The sequence below is a fragment of the Podarcis cretensis genome (assembly GCF_951804945.1).
Source record: "Podarcis cretensis genome assembly, chromosome: Z".
Taxonomy (NCBI): Eukaryota; Metazoa; Chordata; class Lepidosauria; order Squamata; family Lacertidae; genus Podarcis; species Podarcis cretensis.
This window is the reverse complement of record NC_137184.1, coordinates 30800942-30824413: the sequence shown is the minus strand read 5'-3', so window position 1 is coordinate 30824413 and position 23472 is coordinate 30800942. Positions and strand designations below refer to the sequence as shown.

At 44.1% G+C, this 23472-nt stretch overlaps 1 protein-coding gene across 1 annotated transcript; it reads left to right on the top strand.

The window, feature by feature from the left end:
- Positions 1 to 120: 120 nt before the first annotated feature.
- Positions 121 to 7170, top strand: CETN2 (centrin 2). The gene is made up of 5 exons (XM_079961791.1): positions 121 to 283; positions 2102 to 2260; positions 4154 to 4282; positions 4860 to 4997; positions 6316 to 7170. Exons 1-5 carry the CDS (start codon positions 281 to 283, stop codon positions 6403 to 6405), a joined length of 519 nt encoding a protein of 172 aa, XP_079817917.1. The 5' UTR covers positions 121 to 280; the 3' UTR covers positions 6406 to 7170.
- Positions 7171 to 23472: the final 16302 nt, after the last annotated feature.

Below are 23472 nucleotides of genomic sequence, written 5' to 3'. Positions count from 1 at the left end.
TCCCATTTCGATCCAATCGGGCTCCGCCTTGCCAGGGCTCGTCGGCCAAGTGGGGTTGGATAACAGCCCCCGCGCGCGCCCGGCTCGCCGGCCAATCGCGAGAGCGGTTGCTCCCACACCACCGCGTGAGGAGAGGAGCCAATAGGGAGCCGCGATATTGAGAGGGACCGCTGTTGTGGTGACAGTTGAGCTCGCCGCGGTTTTTTTTTTTTTTGGGTTGTTCTTCCCACGCCTCCTGCCGCCTCAGGACCGGCTCGGCTTCCGACGGTCCCGGCTCGGGATGGTCAGTGCGGTTATGACTTAAGCGGGTGGGGAGGAGGAAGTGAAGGGAGAGGCCGGCGCGGCTTAATGGAGAAGGGCCGTTAAACCCCGCCTCCCTCGCAGGGAAGGCAACCGTCATGCAGATTTGTTTATTCCTATGTTAATTTATGCAAGTGAAAGCCCAGGTTGGCGTCATAGTTTAGGTCAGCCTTTCTCAATTTTGGAGTCCCCAGGAGTAGCTGGACTACAACTCCCAATCCCTGACCATTTCCCCTGCTCGCTAGGGATGCTGAGAGTTATAGTCCAAAGATGTCGGGTCTAGGTCCTTGTGATGAAGGGGGGTGGTGAACATCTCGAGGTGCTTGTTTTTTCGGAGGCTGTGCTGAGGGTCAGCCTCTCCCAAAGGTAGTAAATCCATCAGGGCCGCTGCACCAGTAGGGACAGCTCCTGGTGGCCTTCAAATTCATTATTATAATGGTTTTCTGTCTATATTTAAATTCCTGTGCATAGAAATGTATGATGTAAGGGAGAAGCCTACCTGCTCTCTCATAAGCAAACTTCCTAAGTGGAGGGAGGTGTTGATGGCGGGGGGGGGGGGGGGGAGTTGCTTTAGTTTTGGCATGAAGCAGCATTCAAACTACCCACAGTCAGCATAGGACTGCATCCATGTTATCTGAAGGGTCACCTACACTTGTGTGAGTCTGTCCAAGCTTTATTATCAGCATCAGAGGTTCTGCCCTCTGGCCTGCCAGCAAAAGCTGTCAGGCTGGTGGGTGCTAAGGATACAGTTTCTTCAGTGGTAGCCCCACACTTTGGAGCTACCTGTCCAGGGAAATATGTATGGCTTCAAAGTGTGTTTGTTGCATTTCTGCCAAGGCACCCAGGGCTGTTTACAATTTTAAAATAAATGGGGTAGGGTATTCAACCGGAAAGGCCCTGATGTTTTCTTTGCCAGCCCCCTCTTGGCTGGTCTTACGTAAATGGTCTTCAGAGCTGTTGTTCTTTTAAAGCCTGCATTTAACTGAATTCTGCTGTGCTTGAATAAATCTTCAGCTGCTTCTGGTCTCTCTCCCTTTTTGCGTGGATGGATGGGGGAAGTATATTTTAATGTGTTTTAGAGTCATGTAAGCTGCCTTGTGAAGGCCAGGTGCCTTGAAAGGCAGGTTAAAATACTTTAAATAAACATTGCCCCTTTGGACTGCTGTCCTAAATACACTTTGAGCCCAGTGGGACTTAATTTTGAGCAAGCTTGCATGGAATTGTACTGTGAAAACCTATTTAACTGTTATGGCTTCTCCCGAACAATTTTGCATTCCTGACACTTAATAAGTAAATAGTGATTTATAATGTTCAGTAGAAGCAACACTCACCTTGATGATCCTTACAGCAACAACCAAACATAACAGTTTACTTAGGCTGTTTATGGAAGAACCAAGATTTGACCAGGAGTTTCTAGTTCACCCTTAGTCATTCATGTACTCTTGGAAATCATAATCTTTGTAATTCTTCTGTGCTGTAAATAGCCAGGTTTTAAAGCGTTGCCCTTAAATGTAGGAAATCAATCTTTAATTTCCTGTTGAGGAATGAGAGACACTACTTGGCATTTGTCTACCTCAACCTCACCTTACCTCAAATGGGGTAGAACAAGAATTCCATGCTTTGAGCTCCTTTTAGGGAAGACAGTACACAAATGTGATCATTTGTTTGGAATTCTGAAATATTCATTCATTCATTTGGTTGACTAATGTCTCCTAAATGTTCAGGAAGATTAAAATCATGTACTTGTGTTTTAATGTTATCTTTTTCTTTTTTCTTTTTGGTCTTTGATATATGTTTTAAGGCCTCCAGCTACAAGAAAGCACCAGTGGGGGCTCCACCTCAGAGGAAGAAGGCAGCTCCCAAGACTGAGCTCACTGAAGAGCAGAAACAGGAGATTCGGGAGGCCTTTGATCTGTTTGATACTGATGGCACTGGGAACATTGATGTGAAAGAGTTGAAGGCAAGCAGAAAAACATGACTGAAATGTGTCTTAAGATTGTAATCATAAGGCCCATTGAGCCAGCGGAGCTTACTTCTAAGTAAACATATAGAGGATTATACTTTGTGGAGCTGACCTTAGCCAATGAGAGCTGTAGTCCAAAACATCTGGAAGGTACCAGGTTGTTGAAGTCTGAACTAAAGTGATAAGGTGGCTACTGGAGAAGGGTAGTGTCATTCTACTCCATTGTTCTTCATTATACTACTTTGTCTACTCCATCCTACTTTTGCCTGTGGCTTTTTATTTGTATTGGGAAAATACCCAAGAGGTATTGAAGGTTATCTTGCATTTATTGCTTGCAATAGAATAGAGGAGGCAACAGGGACATAAAGAGTGGTTACAGGCATACCTGAAAACATAAGCATTTCTTCTTTGGGGCAATTATCCTTCACCCCCCATCCCACTTCTTTAATGATCAGTGTATAGGTCTTGGGGCTGTTCCTGTTCATCCCTTCCTCCCTCATCAGATAGTCTTGTTTTGGTTGTTTTCACACACCTTGCATATTTATATGATCATATGTTGATGACAGTTCTCTGAGAGGGCTTTGTGATTGATGCAGACTCAGCTGTGCAAATCATGCTTTTGTTGTTACATTTGGTTAACATTTTTCCTCCTCAGTGATATTTCAATGAGGGAATCTAAAAGGACTGGAATAAACAGGAGATAAAGAGTATAAGGTTAACCTTTCCCCCTGAATGACAAATTCAGCAGCTAAAGTAAATACAGTCTGAAAAACTCAGTGGCGTCCAGATTTGTCTTAGAACGGTCTTGTTCAGATTTCATTTAATGGAGTCAAGTGTCTTTGTTACAGACATGTGCCTTTACAAATTTTCATCCTATCTTTATACCATGGGTATACAAAGGATTACTTCTTGTTAGGAGCTACAGGAGGATACTTCCATCTTCAACCTTTCAACAGTACAAAATAGAATACTTGGAAGTATTGTAATCTCTGTGATTCCTGATGGCAGAAGATACTGCTAGTGTCACTGTGCTGGCATTGTCTTTACTCAATCCAGGAGTCTCTCCTATTATTGAGACTTCCACTTCCACTTTGTGTGACCTCATCCCTGTCTCCAATATGAGGTTATTTTCCCTTGGGAGACTGGGATGGAATATCAGGAAGCAGAGAGAATCAGGCTTCTGGGGCAAGCACAGGGCTCCTTGGCCATCACTACCATTCATAATCTTATTTCTCATAGGAAGATTTCAGCTTTTAAGAGAGCAGAGATGTTAAAAAGGAGCACAGGTTTCTAGATTTTCTAGACTTGATTGTTATCTTGGAAGATGAAGATTCTTTGTGTGAGGCTTTGGGTTTCCTGGCCTGGAATCTATTTGAATTGTTAGTGTTGTTGCCATTGAGAAAAATTATCTTTAGTTTGCCAGGAATTGCCTCTCTCTATCTTATCTGGAGGTAAAAAAAACAGCAAATAATTTTGGTCTAGTTTTTGAGTGGTATTGGGTTGTTTGCTTATCCAGTGAAGAGTTGCATGAGCTGATTTGCCTTCTCTCCAGACTTTTGGAGGAGTACATTGTTATAATGCCAGTTCAGATGACCCAGTATGCTCCATTCCCAGTTCCATTCCTACCTTATGTAGCAGTGGATATTCTCAGTATTGACCACTAAGTTAACAGGAAGGGAGCTCTGTCAAAGTTACACCATTAAGACAAATTTACTTTTCTTTCCTACCCATAGTCTTGACACTAGTACATCTCAAAGTCTGCTGACAAGAATGCAAATATATAGTCTTTGTCTCAGATGCAGAAATTCTGCTTCTATGGTGTACAGTTGAGGTATTTACTACAGTATTCCTTTTCCTGCTGAGATGCCAGTCTGTTTCCATTGTTTGCAGGTTGCCATGAGAGCACTTGGGTTTGAACCTAAGAAAGATGAGATCAAGAAAATGATCTTAGACATTGACAAGGAAGGAACTGGAAAGATTACTTACCATGACTTCTTAGGAGTGATGACCCAGAAAATGGTAGGTTGATCTAAACAGCTGCCACAAAATCTGGCCGTTTTCTGAAGTCTATGAGGGAGGGCTAAAGGGACCTTGTTATGATATTTGCATCTGTGTGTGCTAAAATTGTGATGGAAGTGGGACTCTGTCCTGTTGTAAGGCACCAATTCTGGGGTGTGTGGGAGATCCACATTTGCTTGCATCAACTGCTTTTAAGGTGACTGGGAAAGCCACATAGATGTCAGTCTCTGGCCTTTATTGATTGAATAGCAGTGGTTGGATTCTTTGAAATAAAATAAAAGTCCTCTTACAGAGGTCTATTCATTGACCACAACGAAATGAGGACAGAGCGTGCCCTAAAAGGATGTAGTACTCTCTCTCTCTTATTTGTTAAACTTTGCATCTGCAGTAATGTGGCTATATAATTATACCCAGAATTTTGGTGGCAGTTCTTTAATTTACTTTTTGTTATATTTATATTTCTTACACGGGTAGAAAAGTTATAGCAGTTTGCCATTTCAATAGCTGGTTGTTTTCATGTGTAACAAACAAATGTCTGAAATGTTACTATTTTACTTATCTTTATCAAAAAAATAAGGCTGAAAAAGATTCAAAAGAAGAGATTCTGAAAGCCTTCAAGCTGTTTGATGATGATGAAACTGGCAAAATCTCTTTCAAAAACCTCAAACGTGTGGCCAAAGAACTGGGGGAGAATCTTACAGACGAGGAGCTACAGGTTTGGACTGTGTGTCTGTTTGCATGCATGCTTAAGCCACTCAGTGTAGTGATTTAGCAAGCTTGCATTTACTAAGAGTGCCCTGAATCACCTGCATTCAAATTCTATAGCCTGTCAAGCACCACAAATTTGTACTTAAGTTGGAGCTAAATGGAACCTTCGCTTTCAATGGTAGTACGATTCTTAAAACCTGCAGGCAGGCAACAGTAGGGGAAGGGCTATCACGTTCATGTCCTTTTTGTAGGTTTCATGGGAACACCTGATTTGCTGCTTTGGGGAAATTGAACTGGATGGACCTTGTTCTGATCCAGGAGTGGTCTTCTTATGATGTTAATATTTGAAAGAGGTGGGGTGCTGCTTTCCCCATCAGCTCTTGCAATACTTTGGGGACTTTCAAAAGAATTGTTACAGTTACCTGCAACAAGCAGTCTGAGGAATTCCCCTGGCATGACTGATTCATCTAAGTAGAGTATTCAACACCTTGTCTACCTAAAAGGAAGAAGGACATGTCCTTTTTATTGAGAGCCTTTGTGGTATAGCAGTTAGTTAGTCTTGGACTTTGACTGGGGAAACCCACTCATTCACAAAGCTTACAGTGTGATTTTCATCCAGTCATTGTCTTGAAGACTAAAGCATATGAAGATTTTTTGAGGGATGTGTGGGATATGTCCTTGAAAGAAGGTTGGCATAAAAATCTGATAAGGATGTCACTTTTTGTACTGACCCAATCCTGTGCCTTTAACAACAGCCTGACATGCTGAAAATAACTGATGAATATTTTCCCACTATCACCATGTCAGGAAAAACTACCTGTTTAATCTCCATGTTTTATGCTGCTGTTAAAAGGATAAGTGTTGAACCAATGCATATGATGGAAACCCTATTTACAAATTATTATTATTATTATTAGGAATAAATGGGTGTTTTTGCTTTCAAGAGAAAGCAACTATAGTGTTCTGCAACTACTGGTATTGGTGAAGTTCAGCTTATTTGTAAATGAACTGAGGTTGATTATGATTAATGTAGTGAAGTTTGTCTAACAATTTATTCAGGATGCTACACTCCCAGGCAAACTGTCAAGTGTTCTAAAGGGATCTCCCCAAACTGAATGACTAGGATGCTTAGGTAACAGTATGTTAGATGAAAAGCTGCTGGTGAACAAACTGATGTATTTTGAGGCAGAATGAGTGCCAAAGGCAAAAGTGTATTTTCAGTCCCCTTTGGAAACCTATTGCAAGAAGAAGATGCCTCTTCCTTCCCTTCCACAACCATCATTTAACTCACTGGGTTTGGCCTTTGATTCTTTGTCATATTTCAGGAAATGATTGATGAAGCTGATCGGGATGGAGATGGAGAGGTCAATGAGCAAGAGTTCTTACGAATCATGAAGAAGACCAGCCTCTACTGAGATGCTTGGCATCTTGTGTGTGCGGTTTTTGTTTTGTTTTTTAATCTCATCATGGTTTTGTTACCTGAGTTTGACCTCCGTGGTGCTTGTTCTGGAAGGGATCAGCAGCAGCCCAGATCTCACTAGCTTTGTGAGATACCCCTCACATTTTTTATGCCCATGTCCTTCTCTATTGACTCCATCACCACCACCACCATCTCCTAATGTTGTGCTTCAGATCCATCTTTTATATTTCCAACAGTAATGTGAAGGGGCTTCCTTGGTTGAGCTGCCTTTTGAAGGAGGTTGTGTACTTGCACACTGGACTTACATGCAAGGAAGTATTTTTTATTTTATTTTTGGCAGAGACAATTTAGGTATTCTCAGAAACAAGGATGTTTCTTTTTAAAAACTTGTTTTAATTATCTGAAGCTTGCATTGTATGGCTCTTGGTACTTGCCAAAGTGAAAAGATGCCAAAGAGTGGATAGCTCCAGTTCTGCTTCTGCACCTACTCCACATTGGTCGTTCCCTGCCTTCTAGGAGGTGACTTGATTCTGGATGTTGAGGTTAAAATGCAGTGCCTGCAGTATTTAAGCCTTGATTTAAAAGAAAACAGTGTACTTACTTATTAGCCTTTACACTTTTTCAAAAAGCATTGAATGTAAAATTGGTGTGTTTTGAATCCCTGAATTGGCTGGAAAGAGCCTGTAACAGTTCTTCCAAATGCTTATGGTTTGTGCTGCTGAAATTTAAAAGATGACATAAAATAGTTCACGACAGCAAAGTTGTCTGTATTCTTTATTACACATTACATTGGCAGATGGCAGGGGGCACCTCCAGTTAATTATCCTGTTGCTGATGCTGCAGTGGGATGGCTCTCACCCAGTGTTGGATTGTACATCCAATCATTGCAAGAGCAGGAAATGGATTTCCTATGGAGTTTCCTGCCCTGTTTCTCTTGTCATAAGTCTTTACTTTCTGTACCCTCAACTAAAAACTCATTAGTGGCTCACACTCTGGAATCTAAGAGGTAAAGGCTATGCTAAGCCCATCTCACCACTATGCATTGGGTGGTTGGGATTTTTTGGTATGTTACAACTATTTAGCAGATCATGGAGGGAAAGAAAGCCAATTTTGCACTGCCTGTGCTGACTGCACAGCTTGTACTCCCAGGTCCCACAAAGTGCTATCTCAGCCAGCCGCTCAAACATCTGGGCCACTATTAATTTATTAATTTAATACAATATTAAGGTAGGAACTCATACATTTGAAGTCAAATGAAAAAAATCAGCAGACCATAAAAGGTGTGTGTGTGTGTGTGTGTGTGTGTGTTTGTAATTTACAATTCTCCTATGGAAATGAAAAATTTAACCTCAGCACTCTGGATATCAGGAAACTGAAGCTACAGCCAGGATATTTATCAGCAAAACAGAGATTTATGCTCTTGCTTTTATGGGTTTAAATCAAATGCCCCACCACTCCTGTCACCTCAGGGTCACACTCCTGATCAGTTCCACCAAAGAGGCACCCCTATTTCATTTTTTGGGTACTCATGGGCCACAGGTCAAAGCCAGATATAACTACATGCAGTGCTGAATCCCCATCTCATTTGTTGCGGCTCTAATAGAAATCTCATTAGAATACATACATGTTGCAGTGTGTCCAGATGCAAGAAAATTGGGAACTAAATGAATTAAGGAGGGTGACAGGACTTGAGGTACCTAGGCAGCTTTTCTAATGAAGATTGTTACAAAAACACCGAAAGTAAAAACTCCTTAATCCATTTGTTAGGGCATGTGTGCAAGACGTCATTCAAAAGACCAAACCTACCATTTTCAAAGTGAGATATCTAGTGATGATTATGATGATTTATACCCCAATCATCTGGCTGGGTGACTTTCAGCAAAATATTAAAAATAATAAAATATCAAACACTAAAAACTTCCCAATATAGGGCTGCCTTCTGACGTCTTCCAAAAGCTGTGTAGTTCTTTATCTCCTTGACATCTGATGGGAGGGCGCCACTGCTGAGAAGGCCCTCTGCCTGATTCCCAGCAACCTCACTTTTTGCAACCTCCAGAAAATACTTGGAAGTGAACCTCAGTGTCCAGGCTGAATGATGTGGGTTGAGATACTCCTTCAGGTATCTAGTGAGGGTACCCAACCCAAACACACAACCTGAACTTGATTCACTTTTCAAAACATTGCATAGCATGAACTGTCAAAAGCTGTCAGCGCAGGAGTAAACTGCATGAAAGGACAAGTCCCTACTCTGTAATGGTGATTATCTGCTAACTCTGCTCTTGTGCAGCTAATTCCCTTATTTTCTGAGAAACCACACAAAATAACCTGTAGAGGTAGTCACAATCATGGCTAGCGTGCTAGAAGCCACATGCCAACATACTGACTAGGCATTCATATATACCATTTCTGTGGGACATTCTGATCCATTATACTGAATGGGAAGCTCTTAATGAAACCACAACTCATGTTTCAGAAATTAATTGTAAACAATAATATCTTTCTGTTGGTTACAATGGTATATCTTGGTGTTGACTTTGAGGGAAATCAAGTGTTTTTATAAGACAACTTTACACCGTATAGAAATCTCAAAGCAATTTAACAATAAATCGCTCTTTCCTTGGACCTGAGAATTGTAGTTCTGTGGTGGGAACAGATGTCACCTAACAACTCTTAGCACTTAGCATTCTTTGGGGAAAGTCATGCCCTTTAAAAGTGGTATGATACTGCTTTAAATGAATAGTGCAGATGGGGCCTTGCTCTATAAAACATTTATAACATGCATCTTAAAGAAGAAATTCACAAAGGGTATACAAATAACCAGTACAAAATCATTAAGAATAACCACAATTCAAAATTATATTTAAAAACAATCCAGCACAGCAACACAATAAGTCTTCCCAAGCCACCAGGCATGTCAAAAAGTAAGAACAGTATATTTCCAAGGACACAGACTTCAGTTAGGGTTGGGCGATGTCTGGTTTTCAACATTGTGACATATCACCAGCTAAACATTGTGATATATCAGTATATCACGATGTCTGAAATAAGGATGGAACCATGTAGAGGCAATGGGATGCAGGTGGCACTGTGGGTTAAACCACAGAGCCTGGGACTTGCTGATCAGAAGGTTGGCGGTTTGAATCCCCGTGACGGGGTGAGCTCCCATTCCTCGGTCCCTGCTCCTGCCAACCTAGCAGTTCAAAAGCACGTCAAAGTGCAAGTAGATAAATAGGTACTGTTCTGGCAGGAAGGTAAACGGTGTTTCCATGTGCTGCTCTGGTTCGCCAGAAGCGGCTTAGTCATGCTGGCCACATGACCCGGAAGCTGTACACTGGCTCCCTCAGCCAATAAGCAAGATGAGCGCCGCAACCCCAGAGTTGGCTATGACTGGACCTAATGGTCAGAGGTCCCTTTACCTTATGTAGAGGCAAACACTTTCCTCTGTGTCTGAGTCTTCCCCCACCAAAACCAATAATATTTTAAAGTTAATAGAAAAAAAGAGTCATTTCTATAAATTATTGATCAATGGAGATTAATAAAACACATTTCCAAATGACACTTTTACCAATTTATTATTTCCCCTCTTCTGGTCTGTTTCAAGCTATGCCGCTAGGGGGTATCAAAATATTTTTTGTGGGAAAAGAAAGCCTGTTTAGTAAGTATTTTCATTGCATGTCTGCTCTTCTAACAAGTAAAGTTGAAATCATGCTACTAAATGTTATTCTTCCTTCCTTTCCTCCTCCCAAACCAAACCATTTCATCCTTTGTTTCCCATGCCATCAGCAATTTATACATTTTAAAAATTAATTTCTCATCGTATTCACATAAACCTACTTCAAAGTTTGACTTTTGCTCTGTAAATCTATTCTTTAAATCCTTTTTATAGATTTTGTTTAATTGATGATATTGAAACCAGTTACCCACTAAGTTTTGTATTTCGTTGAACTTTTGAAGCTTACATTCATTATCCTGAAAACTCAATAAATCTCTATAGCCCATAAACATCTGGTTGGACATTGTGAGAACACGATGCTAGCCTAGATGGGCCACTAGCCTGGTCCGGAAGCTTCTTCTTATGTTCTGAGAAAGGCAGTAATGGAAAAGTATGACAAAATTTCGCATTTCCGAAAGAAAGATCAGAAATCAATACAGAAATGGCTTATAACCAGAGTATCTGAAGGACCATATTCTCCAATACAAATCCTACTCATTTATTCATATCCAGAGCATAGTCTCTAACAGGGTCTTCTCAATGATTGTGCCCCATTTCAAAGTGTTTTTTTTTTTTATAAATATTTATTAGAGTTTTTAAATACAAATGCAAAAATCAACAATATAACATATATCATGACATATTTTCAAAACCTCTTGGACTCCCTCACATCTCCCGCTCCCACTTACATCGTCTTAAATTTTAACCAGCAAATTATCATCTTGTTTATATTCCTAGGTCCCATTCTTTTAAACATAATCTATTCGTTCTCCAAATGGTTTATATTTACCTTGATTAGCTTATCGTCCTGATTCCATCTAATTTAGTGGTGGTCAATTATTTATGATCTAGCATCCTTCTTAACATTCAACCAAATTACAATACTTTTTAAAATAAATCTTAAATTTCTTCCAGTCTTCTTCAACTTTCTCTTCTCCCAGGTCTCGGATTCTGCCAGTCATCTCGGCTAGTTCCATATAGTCTATCAGCTGCATCTGCCAATCTTCCAGTGTGGGTAAATCTTGGGTTTTCCAATGCTTAGCGATAAGTATCCTCATTTCAAAGTGTTCTGTCTGGCATCCACACTTTTAATTTTCTTTTTTTTAAAACCACACACCTGCCTCTCCCCTTAAATCATGTGGATGTCTTTTGTTATCATTTCTGCTTCCTCTTGTTATGCCTCTGTTTTTATTGGTTTACCAGCTTTGAAATACATTGTATTAAATTGAGGGTTGGGGTGTTAATTAAAAAATCAAGTTGCTTCGAACGTGGAAAGTGGAAAAGTAGGTAGAAGTGTGTAGAACAAACACTAAAGTTAATAAAGCAAGCTGAAAAATCTGCAGCATGGACTCACTTCTCCTAAGCTGGAGGTGCACTGGGTGTTAATTTGTTTCAAATCTCTGCATATATTTTGCATCTCATAGAATTTTAAAAAAATATTATTTGTCAAGTGGGACCTCTAGCAAAATGCTGCAGTGTGAAGTGCCTTCCCAAATTGGTCTGTTTTATGTCTGCAGTTTTTAATCCTTGCTGGCCTTTTAAAATCATTTTTAACACTGTTTTATGATTGGTTTTCTGTTCTATTTTATTTACCGTACGTACACTGCTCAGGGATTCCCTACAGTGTAGAGCAGTTTATAATTGTCTTATACAAGTGAGTGAGAGAGTAAATAAAAAGTGCTCCTGTTCAGGGTGCCAGTCAGCCATGCATTTTTCCGTGATGCTCCATTTCATACGACCAGGTTTCAAGATCACTACCACCACCTCTTGCAATAGCCTGAGCATCCTCAGTCCTCATGGAACTGTTTTTGCTTCTTCCAATACCCTTGTCCCACCCTAATTTCCCCTCTTGGTATGATTTGTCCTTCTGCAAATCTTGGGGTTCCTCTCCATGCCTGCTGATATCTCTTTTATGTATGGATTGTGTCATTTAGGGAGAGAGAAGAATTTGCCTTTAGTGTTGTTAAACACCACCTCAATCTGCACAAGATTCCAGGCACTCGCCCAGGGTTGTGTTTCCACTGCAAAATCAAGGCACAGTGGAGTTTGCTGTGTCTTAGAAATGTGGTTTGTTCACACACATTTAAACTTAAAGCCTTCCACAGAAGGGGCGCAGAACATGACACCCCAAGAGTGTCTCTTGTTACTCCTCTCGTGGCTTCAACAAGCTTGGGTCCAAAACAGCAGCCAGCCATGGCCACCAGCCTCTCAGAGCAGACCTCTCCCAGCCAGCATGCATGGAGTTCTGCCCACTTCAGGCTGCAGAAAACAATTCTTCCACTTCTGCTTCCAGCATCCCCTCTGTCACCCTGGCAATCTCCATTTCAAAAGCCTCCTGCAAAAAGCACTTTTTTTTTACTGTGGTGACATCTTGCCCCCTGTAACCCTGGCAGCCTCCCCCTTTCTTGTCCGATGCTGAATGCCTCACCTTTTGTCAGGATAGTGACTCTGCTATCACCCCTCTAAAGAAGCCTAGCTCCTGAGGAAGCTGGCTTGACTTCAAACCCCATATTTACTAATTTCAGAAAATATGGGGAGAACCTCGCACCCAGGAATTCTAAGGGATCCTTGGCCCCTGCAAACCCACAACAATATATTGGATTAGATGTTAGATATAACTTACATGATTGCTACTGTTCTGTTAGACAGGATTTCTTCCATTTTAAAGTTTTCTATTAAATTTTCATTATATTGCAGACCATTGCACCTATTTTATGACTGTTGTTGTTAAGTTGTGGGCGAACATAGCAGACAACACAGTGATTTCTCCAGAGTAGCTCTTTACTTGCAAGCTGGACAGAACTGAACAGCAAACAGCTCAGCCGGCCTGCTTTTATAGGCAGCCAGCTGTCAACATTGCAGCAACAACAACCCAGAGTTTCCTGCCTAAAATAACTGACGTGGACCTGAGTGAAAACTATCTACAGACCTGAGTGAAAACTATATACAGTATCCCCCTGCTGGCCCAGGGTGAAACTTCACTACATAACACCCCTCCCCACGGAGATAAGGCGTTAGTTACAATCGTAATGGTTTCCTTATATACAGCACTACGCGTAATGGTTCAATTAGACACAAAAGCATATCGGTTACATTTCCCATACTTAGACCAACAGTGATACATGTCCAACAACATAGTCCTTTAAATAAGTTGGGCGCTTGGAAACTCTGCCAGACCGCCGGGGACTGGTAGCCAAGTCCGGAGGGCCACACAGTTCTTGCTGAGGCTGTGGTCCGACCCTAGGTGGCGTTGAAACCAAATCCCCTGGATCCGCTGCTGTGGGTGGAGCCTCCGCAAGTGGAGTGGTCTGAGTCTGTGGTAAGTCTGGCAGACCCTCTGCAGCGGCTTGGCTCAGCTCCATGCTGGCAGTTTGCGAGGGAGGTGTAGGTGGAGCCTCACCATCTGTAAGTGTCTCTTCTGGAGCCACAAGCGCAGTTGGGGGCACCACGGTAGTGTCCAAGTCCCCAACCCTGCGCCTAAGCTGGTCTATGTGCCAGCACCACAAGCGTCCGTCTTCGAGTGCCACCTGGTACGAGCGAGGTCCAGTGACTCCCACTACTGTGGCTGGCACCCAAGGAATGTCCCCCACATAGTTCTGGGCAAAGACCTGGTTTCCTGGGACAAATGACTGTGGCGCGTTGGCACAGCCTGGGGGTTTGGCCACGGCAAAGTCCGGGTGCAGCCGGTCGAGCGGTGACCTGAGGCGGCAGCCCATAAGCAGTTCAGCAGGACTCCGCCCTGTGGCCGCATGAGGGGTGATGTGTTGCACGAACAAGTATTCGGCGACCCGCTCGTGCCAGTCTCCCCGGTCCAGGCGCGCCAGTGCCTCTTTTGCCGAGCGCACCACTTGCCCGTTGCTGGATGGATGAAAGGGTGCCATTAGGGCATGGCGGATGCCCAGTCCCAAAAGATACCGCTCAAACGTGCCTGACGTGAACTGCAGTCCGTTGTCGGAGACAAGGACATCAGGACACCCATGCGTTGCAAACAGGCCTCGCAGCACCTGGGTGACGGCCTCGGTAGTGGTGGAGGGCATCAGGGCCACCTCCAGCCATTTGGAATAGGCGTCCACCACTACCATAAAGGTCCAGCCGTGAAAGGGGCCAGCCAGATCGATGTGCACCCTCGACCAGGGTGTCTTTGGTGTCTCCCAGGTGTGTCCCTTAGCTGCCGGTGGTGCAGGCCTCGACTCTTGGCACGCTTGACAGGCGGACACCCAGGCAGTGATGGCATCGTCCATATTAGGCCACCAGACGTAACACCGAGCCAACGCCTTCATTTTGACAATTCCCGGGTGGCCAACGTGCAGAGCCTCCAGGACACGCTGACGGAGTCCCTGGGGAATCACGACGCGGTCTCCCCACAGCAGACAGCCGCGATGAGCCGAGAGTTCATGTTGTCTGGTTGCGAAGGGCTGGAACTCTGATGCAAAAGGCCCTTGTGGCCACCCCCCTCCACACCCAGTTGAGCACCCGGCTGACGATGCGATCCTGGGCAGACGCGGAGGCCACAGTGGCAGCCGATACAGGCGCTGCCGGAAGATCCTCAATCAGGAGGAGCGATGAAGCTGGAGCCGGGTCTTCCACAAATGCTGGAAGAGGGCAACGGCTGAGGGCGTCGGCATGCCCCATCGATTTCCCCGGGCGATGGACGAGCCAGTAGTGGTAGGCAGCCAGGAAAACAGTCCATCACAGCATGCGTGGCGAGAGGACCGGTGGAGTTGGACGATCACCGGCGAGGAGGCCCAGGAGTGGCTTGTGGTCAGTGATGAGGTCAAAAGTCCTGCCATAAAGGTATTCATGGAACCTCTTCACTCCAGCCACAAGTGCCAGTGCCTCCTTGTTGAGCTGGCTGTAATTCCGTTCCGTCGGAGATAGCGTCCTGGAAAAGTAGGCGAGCGGTGCTTCTCTTCCGTCTGGGAAACGGTGACTAAGGACAGCGCCGATGCCAAAAGGTGAGGCGTCGCAGGCAAGGACCAGCGGCCTGGATTCACTGTACTGTACCAGCACACGGTCCAATGAAAGAAGAGCCTTGACCGCGTTGAAGGCTGCCGTCTCTCGATGACCCCAGGCCCAAGGCGTCTTTGTGCTAAGGAGTTGGTGAAGAGGCTCAGCCACGGTGGCTTTGTGGGGCAGGAACATATTATAAAAGTTCAGCAGCCCCAGGAACGCCTGCAACTCCGTCTTGTTCTTTGGGATGGGGGCCTGCTGGATAGCGCGGATCTTGGATGTGGTCGGGTGAAGGCCGGAGGCATCGATAAGATAGCCCAGGAACTCTACCTGTGCAACGGCGATCTGGCACTTCTCCCTCTTTACCTTGAGCCCGGCCTCTTGGAACCTGGTCAGCATGGCACGGAGGTGCTCGAACAGCTGCTGGTGTGACTCTGCGGACACCAAGACATCATCAAAATATGGTACCACGCCCAGAAGCCCTTGCAGGAGACACTCCATAAGGCTTTGGAAGATGCCAGGAGCCACACTCACCCCGAACTGCAACCGGCGGCAACGGAATGCCCCTCGGTGGGTGACGATCGTCTGGGCTTCAGCAGTGGCATCATCGACGGGCAGTTGTTGATAGGCTTAGGCAAGGTCCAGCTTAGCGAAGACCTTACCCTCACCCAGGGAATGCAGCAGGTGTTGGACAACAGGAACCGGATAAGCGTGCTGCTGAAGTGCCTTGTTGATCGTGCACTTGTAGTCAGCGCAGATTCTCACCGACCCGTCTGGCTTGACAGGCGTGACGATGGGGGTTTCCCACTTGGCGTGGTCAACCGGCTCCAAAACTCCTTGGGTGATCAGTTTGTCCAGTTGTTCGTCCACCTTAGCCTTGAGAGCAAAGGGAACCCGGCGTGGCTTTAGCTTGATGGGGGCGACTTGTGGATCAAGGCTAAAGGAGATGGGCGTACCTGTATATTGCCCCAAGGTGCCGTCAAAAACCTCGGCAAAGTCTTTGACCAGACCCTCAGTCTCTGCGTTAGAGATGCAGTTGATGCCGGTGACTTCCAGGTCGAGGGCATCAAACCAGTCTAGCCCTAGGAGGCTTGGCCACTGACCTTCGACCACCACCAACCGGAGCAGGCCTGAAAAATCCTTGAAGGCGATCCGGAACCGGCCAACGCCTACCACGGGAATGTCGTTTCCCTGGTAGTCTCTCAGGTGTACGCGGTGAGAGTCGAGTTGCCTTTTGGACACTCTGGGTACCAGTCTTTTGATGGTGCTCCAAGACACGATGGACAGGGCAGACCTGGTGTCGATCTCCATGTCACATGGAGCTCCTTCAATGAGCACCGTGACGTTCAGCTTGCGTTGCGTAGGCGAGTCGGTTTGGCCAATCGTGGTTCCAGACGGGCAGCGGCAGTTGGTGAGAGCGAAACAGCTTTCCTTGGCAGACTGGAGTGAAGACTTGGACTTGCAAGACGGTGAAGGGGGGGTGTCAGACGGAGCCGATCGGCAGACCTTAGTGATGTGGCCCCTTCTGGAACACTTCCTACAGATGGCGTCTCTGAATCGACACTTGGCACGGGAATGGTTGCCTCCGCAGCCAGAACATTCCGGTTGGCCCTTGGACTTCTGTTGGAACTTCCTGCGCTCCCGCTTTGTCTGGTGCACGTCATCGTCTTCACTGGAGGATGCCTCATCACTGCTGGCCTCTTCATGATGCACTGGAACTGGCTTCCTAGCAAGACGCGGGCTGCTGGACTTACGGATCTCCTGGGTGGAGCGTTCAGCAGCTTCTGAGGCCACAGCCTCCTCAATGGCTTTCTGTAGCATGAGGTCTGGCTTGGCGAGGAGAAGCTGTTGCAGATGGATGTCCCGGACCCCGCAGACGATTCGATCCATCAGGGCATTGTCTAAGTCTCGGAGCTCGCAGTGCATTACAGCCTGTCGCAGGGCGGTGGTGTAGTTGTTGATTGACTCCCCCTCTGCCTGGTTCCGGTGGTAGAACGCATGGCGGGCTGCAATCTTGGACAGCTTTGGTGCGTAGTGGTTGCGGAGCTTCTCTTGGATCGTGTACCACGGTGTTGCCTGGACTGCTTCAGGCGCAACCAATGCTCGGGCCGTCTCGAACACCTTAGGCCCACAGAGGCTGAGGAATAGACCCCGCTTACGGTCCTGTGATACTTGTGTCAGCTCGTTGGCTTGGAGGTAGCAGTCGAACCAAGCGAGGTTGGAGTCCCATGATTCAGAGGCTGGCGCAAATGGCGGTAGAGGCACAAGTGAAGCCATGATTCCGATGCCAGAGTGAAGGGCGATGCATGGAACACCGTGCACTAGCCAGAACAGTCAGCTCTGAATTGGTTCTGTCCAGTGATTTCGCTCAGTGATTCAGCTCAGTGATTCAGCTCTGCTCAGAGGTGGCTGCATCTGGCTGTGCTCTGATGTCCATCAATCCCATCCTCGTCGCCAGTGTTAAGTTGTGGGTGAACATAGCAGACGACACAGCGATTTCTCCAGAGTAGCTCTTTACTTGCAAGCTGGACAGAACTGAACAGCAAACAGCTCAGCCGGCCTGCTTTTATAGGCAGCCGGCTGTCAACATTGTAGCAACAACAACCCAGAGTTTCCCGCCTAAAATAACTGACGTGGACCTGAGTGAAAACTATCTACAGACCTGAGTGAAAACTATATACAGTATCCCCCTGCTGGCCCAGGGTGAAACTTCACTACATAACAGCTGTGTTACCTGGTTTTTTGCATGTGTGTTTGTGTGTGTGTCTGTGTGTAAATTACAGACTAGTTGTATTTAATCAATCTTACAAACAGTATTCAGAGCATTTAGTAACAGACAAAATATTTTCACAGAATCACAGACTTGTATAGTTGGAAGGGACCATGAGGGTCATTTTGCCCAACCCCCTGCAATGCAGGGATCTTTTGCCCAACATAAGGCTCGAACTCACAACCCTAAGAGTCTCATGCTCTACCAAATGAGCCAGGGGTCAGCAAACTTTTTCAGGAGAGGGCCAGTCCACTGTCCCTCAGACCTTGTGGGGGGCCGGACAATATTTTGAAAAAAGAAGAACGAATTCATATATCCCACAAATAACCCAGAGATGCATTTTAAATAAAAGCGCACATTCTACTCATGTAAAAACACCAGGCAGGCCCCACAAATAACCCAGAGATGCATTTTAAATAAAAGGACACATTCTACTAATATAAAAACATGCCGATTCCCGGACCGTCCGCGGGCTGGATTTAGAAAGCGATTGGACCGGATCCGGCCCCCGGGCCTTAGTCTGCCTACCCATGATTACTGAGCTATCTAAGCCCAACTTTTCTTGCCACATTAACAATTGGTGCACTTTCTACAGTCATTAAGGAAATGTATGTATCTATCAATATCAGGAAATTGAGAACATGTCTACAATTGTGCAAGTAAGTCCCATTTAACTCTACAGGTTTTACTTCTGAGTAGGCATGCACAGGCTTGCACTGCAAGTCTTGAAGTCCTTTAGAACTATAATGCAACCTCTTTACCCTTTTTAACCTTCACATATTTTATTTCACTTAGCAGCATCTCACATTGTTGTTCAACTGATGTGTGTGTGTGTGTTCTAATCTTTGAAGTATTTAGATCTTTTGAATTATTTTGGGAAGCTTTCTTGACTGCTTTATCTCCCATTTCATTTCCTTTAATACCCGCACAAGCTGAGATCTATACAAAAATGTCATTGTTGCCGTGACATATTACCATATTAGGGACATCAATAATTTCCAAAGCCAGACCCTCTTTGGTGATTGAAATTTCCAGGATGATATCAATGGCACTTAAAAGATCTGGAAAAGTGACAGATTGTAAAGGTTGCACTTTAGCAATCTAATTCAGTGCCATCAGAACGTCAAATAACTCAGCACTGAAACCTGATAAGTAATCTAACAGCCCAACTGCCTGAATTGAAATTTATACATACAGGGTAGGTGAATTGTTCCAAATCCAGGACACACACACACACACACAGAGAGAGAGAGAGAGAGAGAGAGAGAGAGAGAGAGAGAGAGAGAGAGAGACTGGTTCACATGTATGTATATTCAACACTTGGCAACTGCAGTTTTAAGTGTCCAACTCAAGTGTGTGAACAATTCACACATGCAACAGGATGAGCTGCCAGAATAGACTGTACCACTTCAAATACCAATGGGGAAGTCACTTTTCTGAATACTCCCACTTAAAAACTTTCTGCAAGTAGAAAATAACATTCCTGGGACTGGGCTGAGGTAGGGCCTTTTCCCTTGCTGTGATAGGTTGTTTTTGTTTTGTTTTTTCTTTCAAGTACGGTAGTTTGGTATTTTAAACTGGAATGGGGAGAGCATACGATATTGGCACAACCCCAGTCCTTCAGTGAGAAGTGGTATGATCCACTTTGTCTCTTTAAGGAGTCACAAAGCACTTTCATACAACGTGTTTGTTGAGGTCTGTGTACGCATATTGTGATATCAGTTTCATATTTTTTGACCTCACAGTATATAGTGAATCGTGTGTGTGTGTGTGTGCTATGCAAAAAAAAAACAAAAAACAATGTGGGGGAAATCCGTGAAGCCAGCCAATGCCTCGACATAGCTCCATCCTTATTTCAGATTTTGTGATTGATACATCGGTATATCATGATGTTTAGCTGGTGATATATCCCGATGTTGAAAACCAGATATCACCAGGCCCTAGTACACACCATACATTTGAAGCACACAATTTCCCCCAAATAAACCTGAAAACCGTTGCTTAAGGGTGCTTGGAATTGTAGCTTTATAAGGGGTAAAGTATAGCTCCTAAGATTCTTCGGCAGATGCCATGTTCTTTAAATATATGGACTGCATGCAGCCCTAGTTTTAAATGGGTTCAGTTTTCACACTTGCAAGCTGTCCAGAGTAGGAGGGGGCAGAAATGCATTTGACATAATATATCATTTGGACCAGCTTGTCAGCAGTTTCCAAGGTATTAGAGAAAACCTGCAGTTGACCCTGTAACCTTTTACAATCAAGATACCAGGAAAGTAACTTTAGACCAGGGGTGGGAACATTTGGCCCTCGAGATGTTGCTGAATGTTCATATCCAGCCATTGGCTGTGCTTCCTGGCCCTGATGGGAGTTGCAGTTCATCAACGTCTGGAGGGCCAAAGATCCCCTACTCCTGCTTTAGAACTTGGGACTGGCACTTTCTCAGTTGTATGACCATCCCCACTCATTTCAATGGGGATTTATTTTGCAGGCGGACCTGCTCCTTCATTCTAGAATGTTTGCTTGAGATGAAGAGTACAATGGCAACCCCCTCCCTCCCAAATATTGGAGTAGCAGCTGAATCTAATCTAGTTTAGGAAGAGGCCTTATACTGAATCAGGCCATTGGTCCTTCTAGTTTATCTGCACTGACTGGCAGCATATCTCCAGGAATTCAAGCACGATAGTCTCCCAGCCTATTGAGATGCCAGGGATGAAACCTGGGACCTTCATGCAAAGCAGATGCTCTATCACAGAGCTACAGTCCTTTCCCAAATATTGATGATGGAACAAGCATCTTCCACCCAACAACAGCAATGGAGGACAGACTGAGTAGAACACCCAGCTTTGTCCTCTTAACATTTCACTTTCTAAACCCCCAAGCATCTACCACCTAAGGTAGTCATCTCACTCTGCATATTTGTAGGACCAAACCAGCCAGCATATTCAAGAAGTTTGGATCAGGGCAAAGACCTTCAGTTTCTGCCTGTGTGTTGAGCATTCGGTATTATATTAGCATTTGTTAACCACAGTAGAACTGCCAACATTGGGTGCACATTCTCGTCCTTAACTAGAGTATTATACACTCAATGCTGTAAAATTCTGAGTCACAATGATCTAACTACTTCAAGCTTTATTTTTCAGAGGCCATCAGTTAAAACTAAAGTATGTTCGAGTTTTTTCCCTACTGTCTATAAATACAACACATAAAAAGTCCTTATTACAGAATGCTTTATTAACATCAGCAGACAGTCTTACAGCGTGATCTATGGATGATCGATTTGCCTGAAAGCCACTTTAATATGGAGGAAGAAGATTGTTCTTCTCCAGAAAGAATGACAGCCGGCAATAAATCATCTCCTCCATCATCTTATACAGCAATGAAGTTGGGGGACAACAGATCATAAGGACCTAAATCAGAATATGATCCTATTTTCTTTTTGAAATTGAAAAATGAAAAAAGATCTTTCAACCATTCTTGAGACTACCAAAACTACAAATATAATTATTACAAAGAGCTGAGCCGAAACTTCGCCCAGTTTCCCACCAATGTATTCAGCAGGTTTTTTTTAAAAAAGCCTATATTTTTGACGATTCTTGGCTTTCCTTGTGAAAATGGTGGCATATTTGTTTCCATTGCCTTCATTTGCTCTTGTGCAAATCGCTTTAATTTGCTGTCTGTTTTTGGCACTCCTTCTGATAATGGTCAACAATTCATTTGCATTGTTTTCACTCTATTATTGTCATTTGTCCTCATTGACATCGTGACACAATCAAACTTGATCTTCATAGCAATCAATTATCTCATTCCCCACATTATCCCCGATTCTGTCCAATCACCCATGTGACTATTCCAGGAAGGAGTAAGCTGTACTATTGGAAGGGGACATCACTGAAAATGTACCATCCAAAGAAACCCATAACACCAAATGCCATTTTAAAAAGTAAATGTTCACAAAATCAAAGTGTGTACGGAGATAAGCATTTCTAACCCACCAAAACCATTAGTTTCTACTGGAAAATCACAGTGAGTCAAGGGTAATGAGTGTTGTGCCCTCCAAGTGCTGCTGGTCTCCAGTTCCCATCGTCTCTGACCATTGGCCAGCAACATCTGGAGGGCATTGGTCTGCCAACTCAGCTTAAGTTATTACTCATATGTTGAGCTACGCAGAAGTTGCCAAAGTAAAGCAGCATTCAAGCCATGTTCCCACAGCTTGCCTGATTCTCTCTCAAAAATTCCCAGTTCAGTATAGGAAAGAGTTTTCTGGGCTATGTCTTGGAACCTAGTTGGAACACCTGGGGAGATGTTCCCTCGTTAAATCTGCAGGAAGGAATACCAGGCTCTTTTGTGACAAAACGGCACTCCCTACTGTTTTGCTGAAGTTCTATAATAAGCAATATATTTAGGTTCTGTTTAAGGCTTTTTTAAAAAAACACCCTTTTACTAGATTTATCACACTAAAAAGCGTTATTGAGATTTTGATTTTCTTCATATCTTAATGCAATAAAGCCACTTAGCATTGCCTTATCAAGTGCAACTAATTAACAACAAAACAGATATTGTTAGCTATAATCATCCTATGATCAGCTATATGAATGCTGAATTGGCTTTTCAAAGTCTCATTCAATACTCTCACTTTAAGTACCATATAGATTTTTCCGCCTTCAATAGCATCGTACAGTTATACAAGTTAATAATGCATATGCATTTGACTGGAAAATTACCTCTTCCTGAAGAACCATCAAACCTGTCTATTGACATTTTATAGAAATTAAAAGTAACACATACTTCTCGGCTAAACGACAAGCTCACCCAACCCATTCCTTTCCATCTGTGAGATGATAGAATGGGTATACATATGCTCACTGTACCATTGTTATTTTTTATCTGTTTTGACATTTATATCCCACTTTTCTATGATAATTCACATTCAATATCACTTACAAAAAATATTGAAACATATAAAAAACAGTACTAAAAAACAAACAACACGACTGCATAGAAACTTTCAAAATAAAAGCTTCTGAGACTGAAACCCTTCCACCCAGCCAAGAGGCATTATGGGAATGATTTCCCAATTTCCAGCACACTACAGCTGCCCCACACCACCAGAAAATTAGGTCAAGGGGCTGGCAGGCTAGATCACACCTGCAGGCTTGCAGTTCAACATTCATGCCTGAAATATACTCGGATTCGAGAGTGGATTTCATGCTCTTTATTCAGCTCATAGTGGTGAGGAGGTATGGAAGTTCCCCCAGAATGTCTGCTTTATATACATTATTTACACAATGGGCCCCACGTGATTGGCTAATTCCGGGATTCTCCTGTAGTCCAATCAGGTTGTGGATTCACTTCCACCTGGAGCTGGATTGGGTGGCTCCTGTGGACCAATCAGACTGCTGCATTCTGGATCCTATTGTTCTAGGACCAATCAGACTGCTGTATTTTGGATCCTATTCAACTCAGTACATAACAGTGCCTTAGAATTTTGCAATGTCATATTTGGCTCCTGCCTTATACTGAATCAGGCCATTGTTCTATCTAGCTCAGTATCATCTATAGCGGTGGGCAGCGATGCTTAATGGTTTCAAGCAGGGGGACAGTCTCAGTCCTACTGAGAGACACTAAAGGTTG

Excerpts from the sequence above, each read along its gene's own strand:
- CETN2 (XM_079961791.1), top strand. Across the intron at positions 4,283-4,859 it reads GAGTGATGACCCAGAAAATG|GCTGAAAAAGATTCAAAAGA; the intron begins GTAGGTTGATCT and ends CAAAAAAATAAG. Across the intron at positions 4,998-6,315 it reads TTACAGACGAGGAGCTACAG|GAAATGATTGATGAAGCTGA; the intron begins GTTTGGACTGTG and ends GTCATATTTCAG.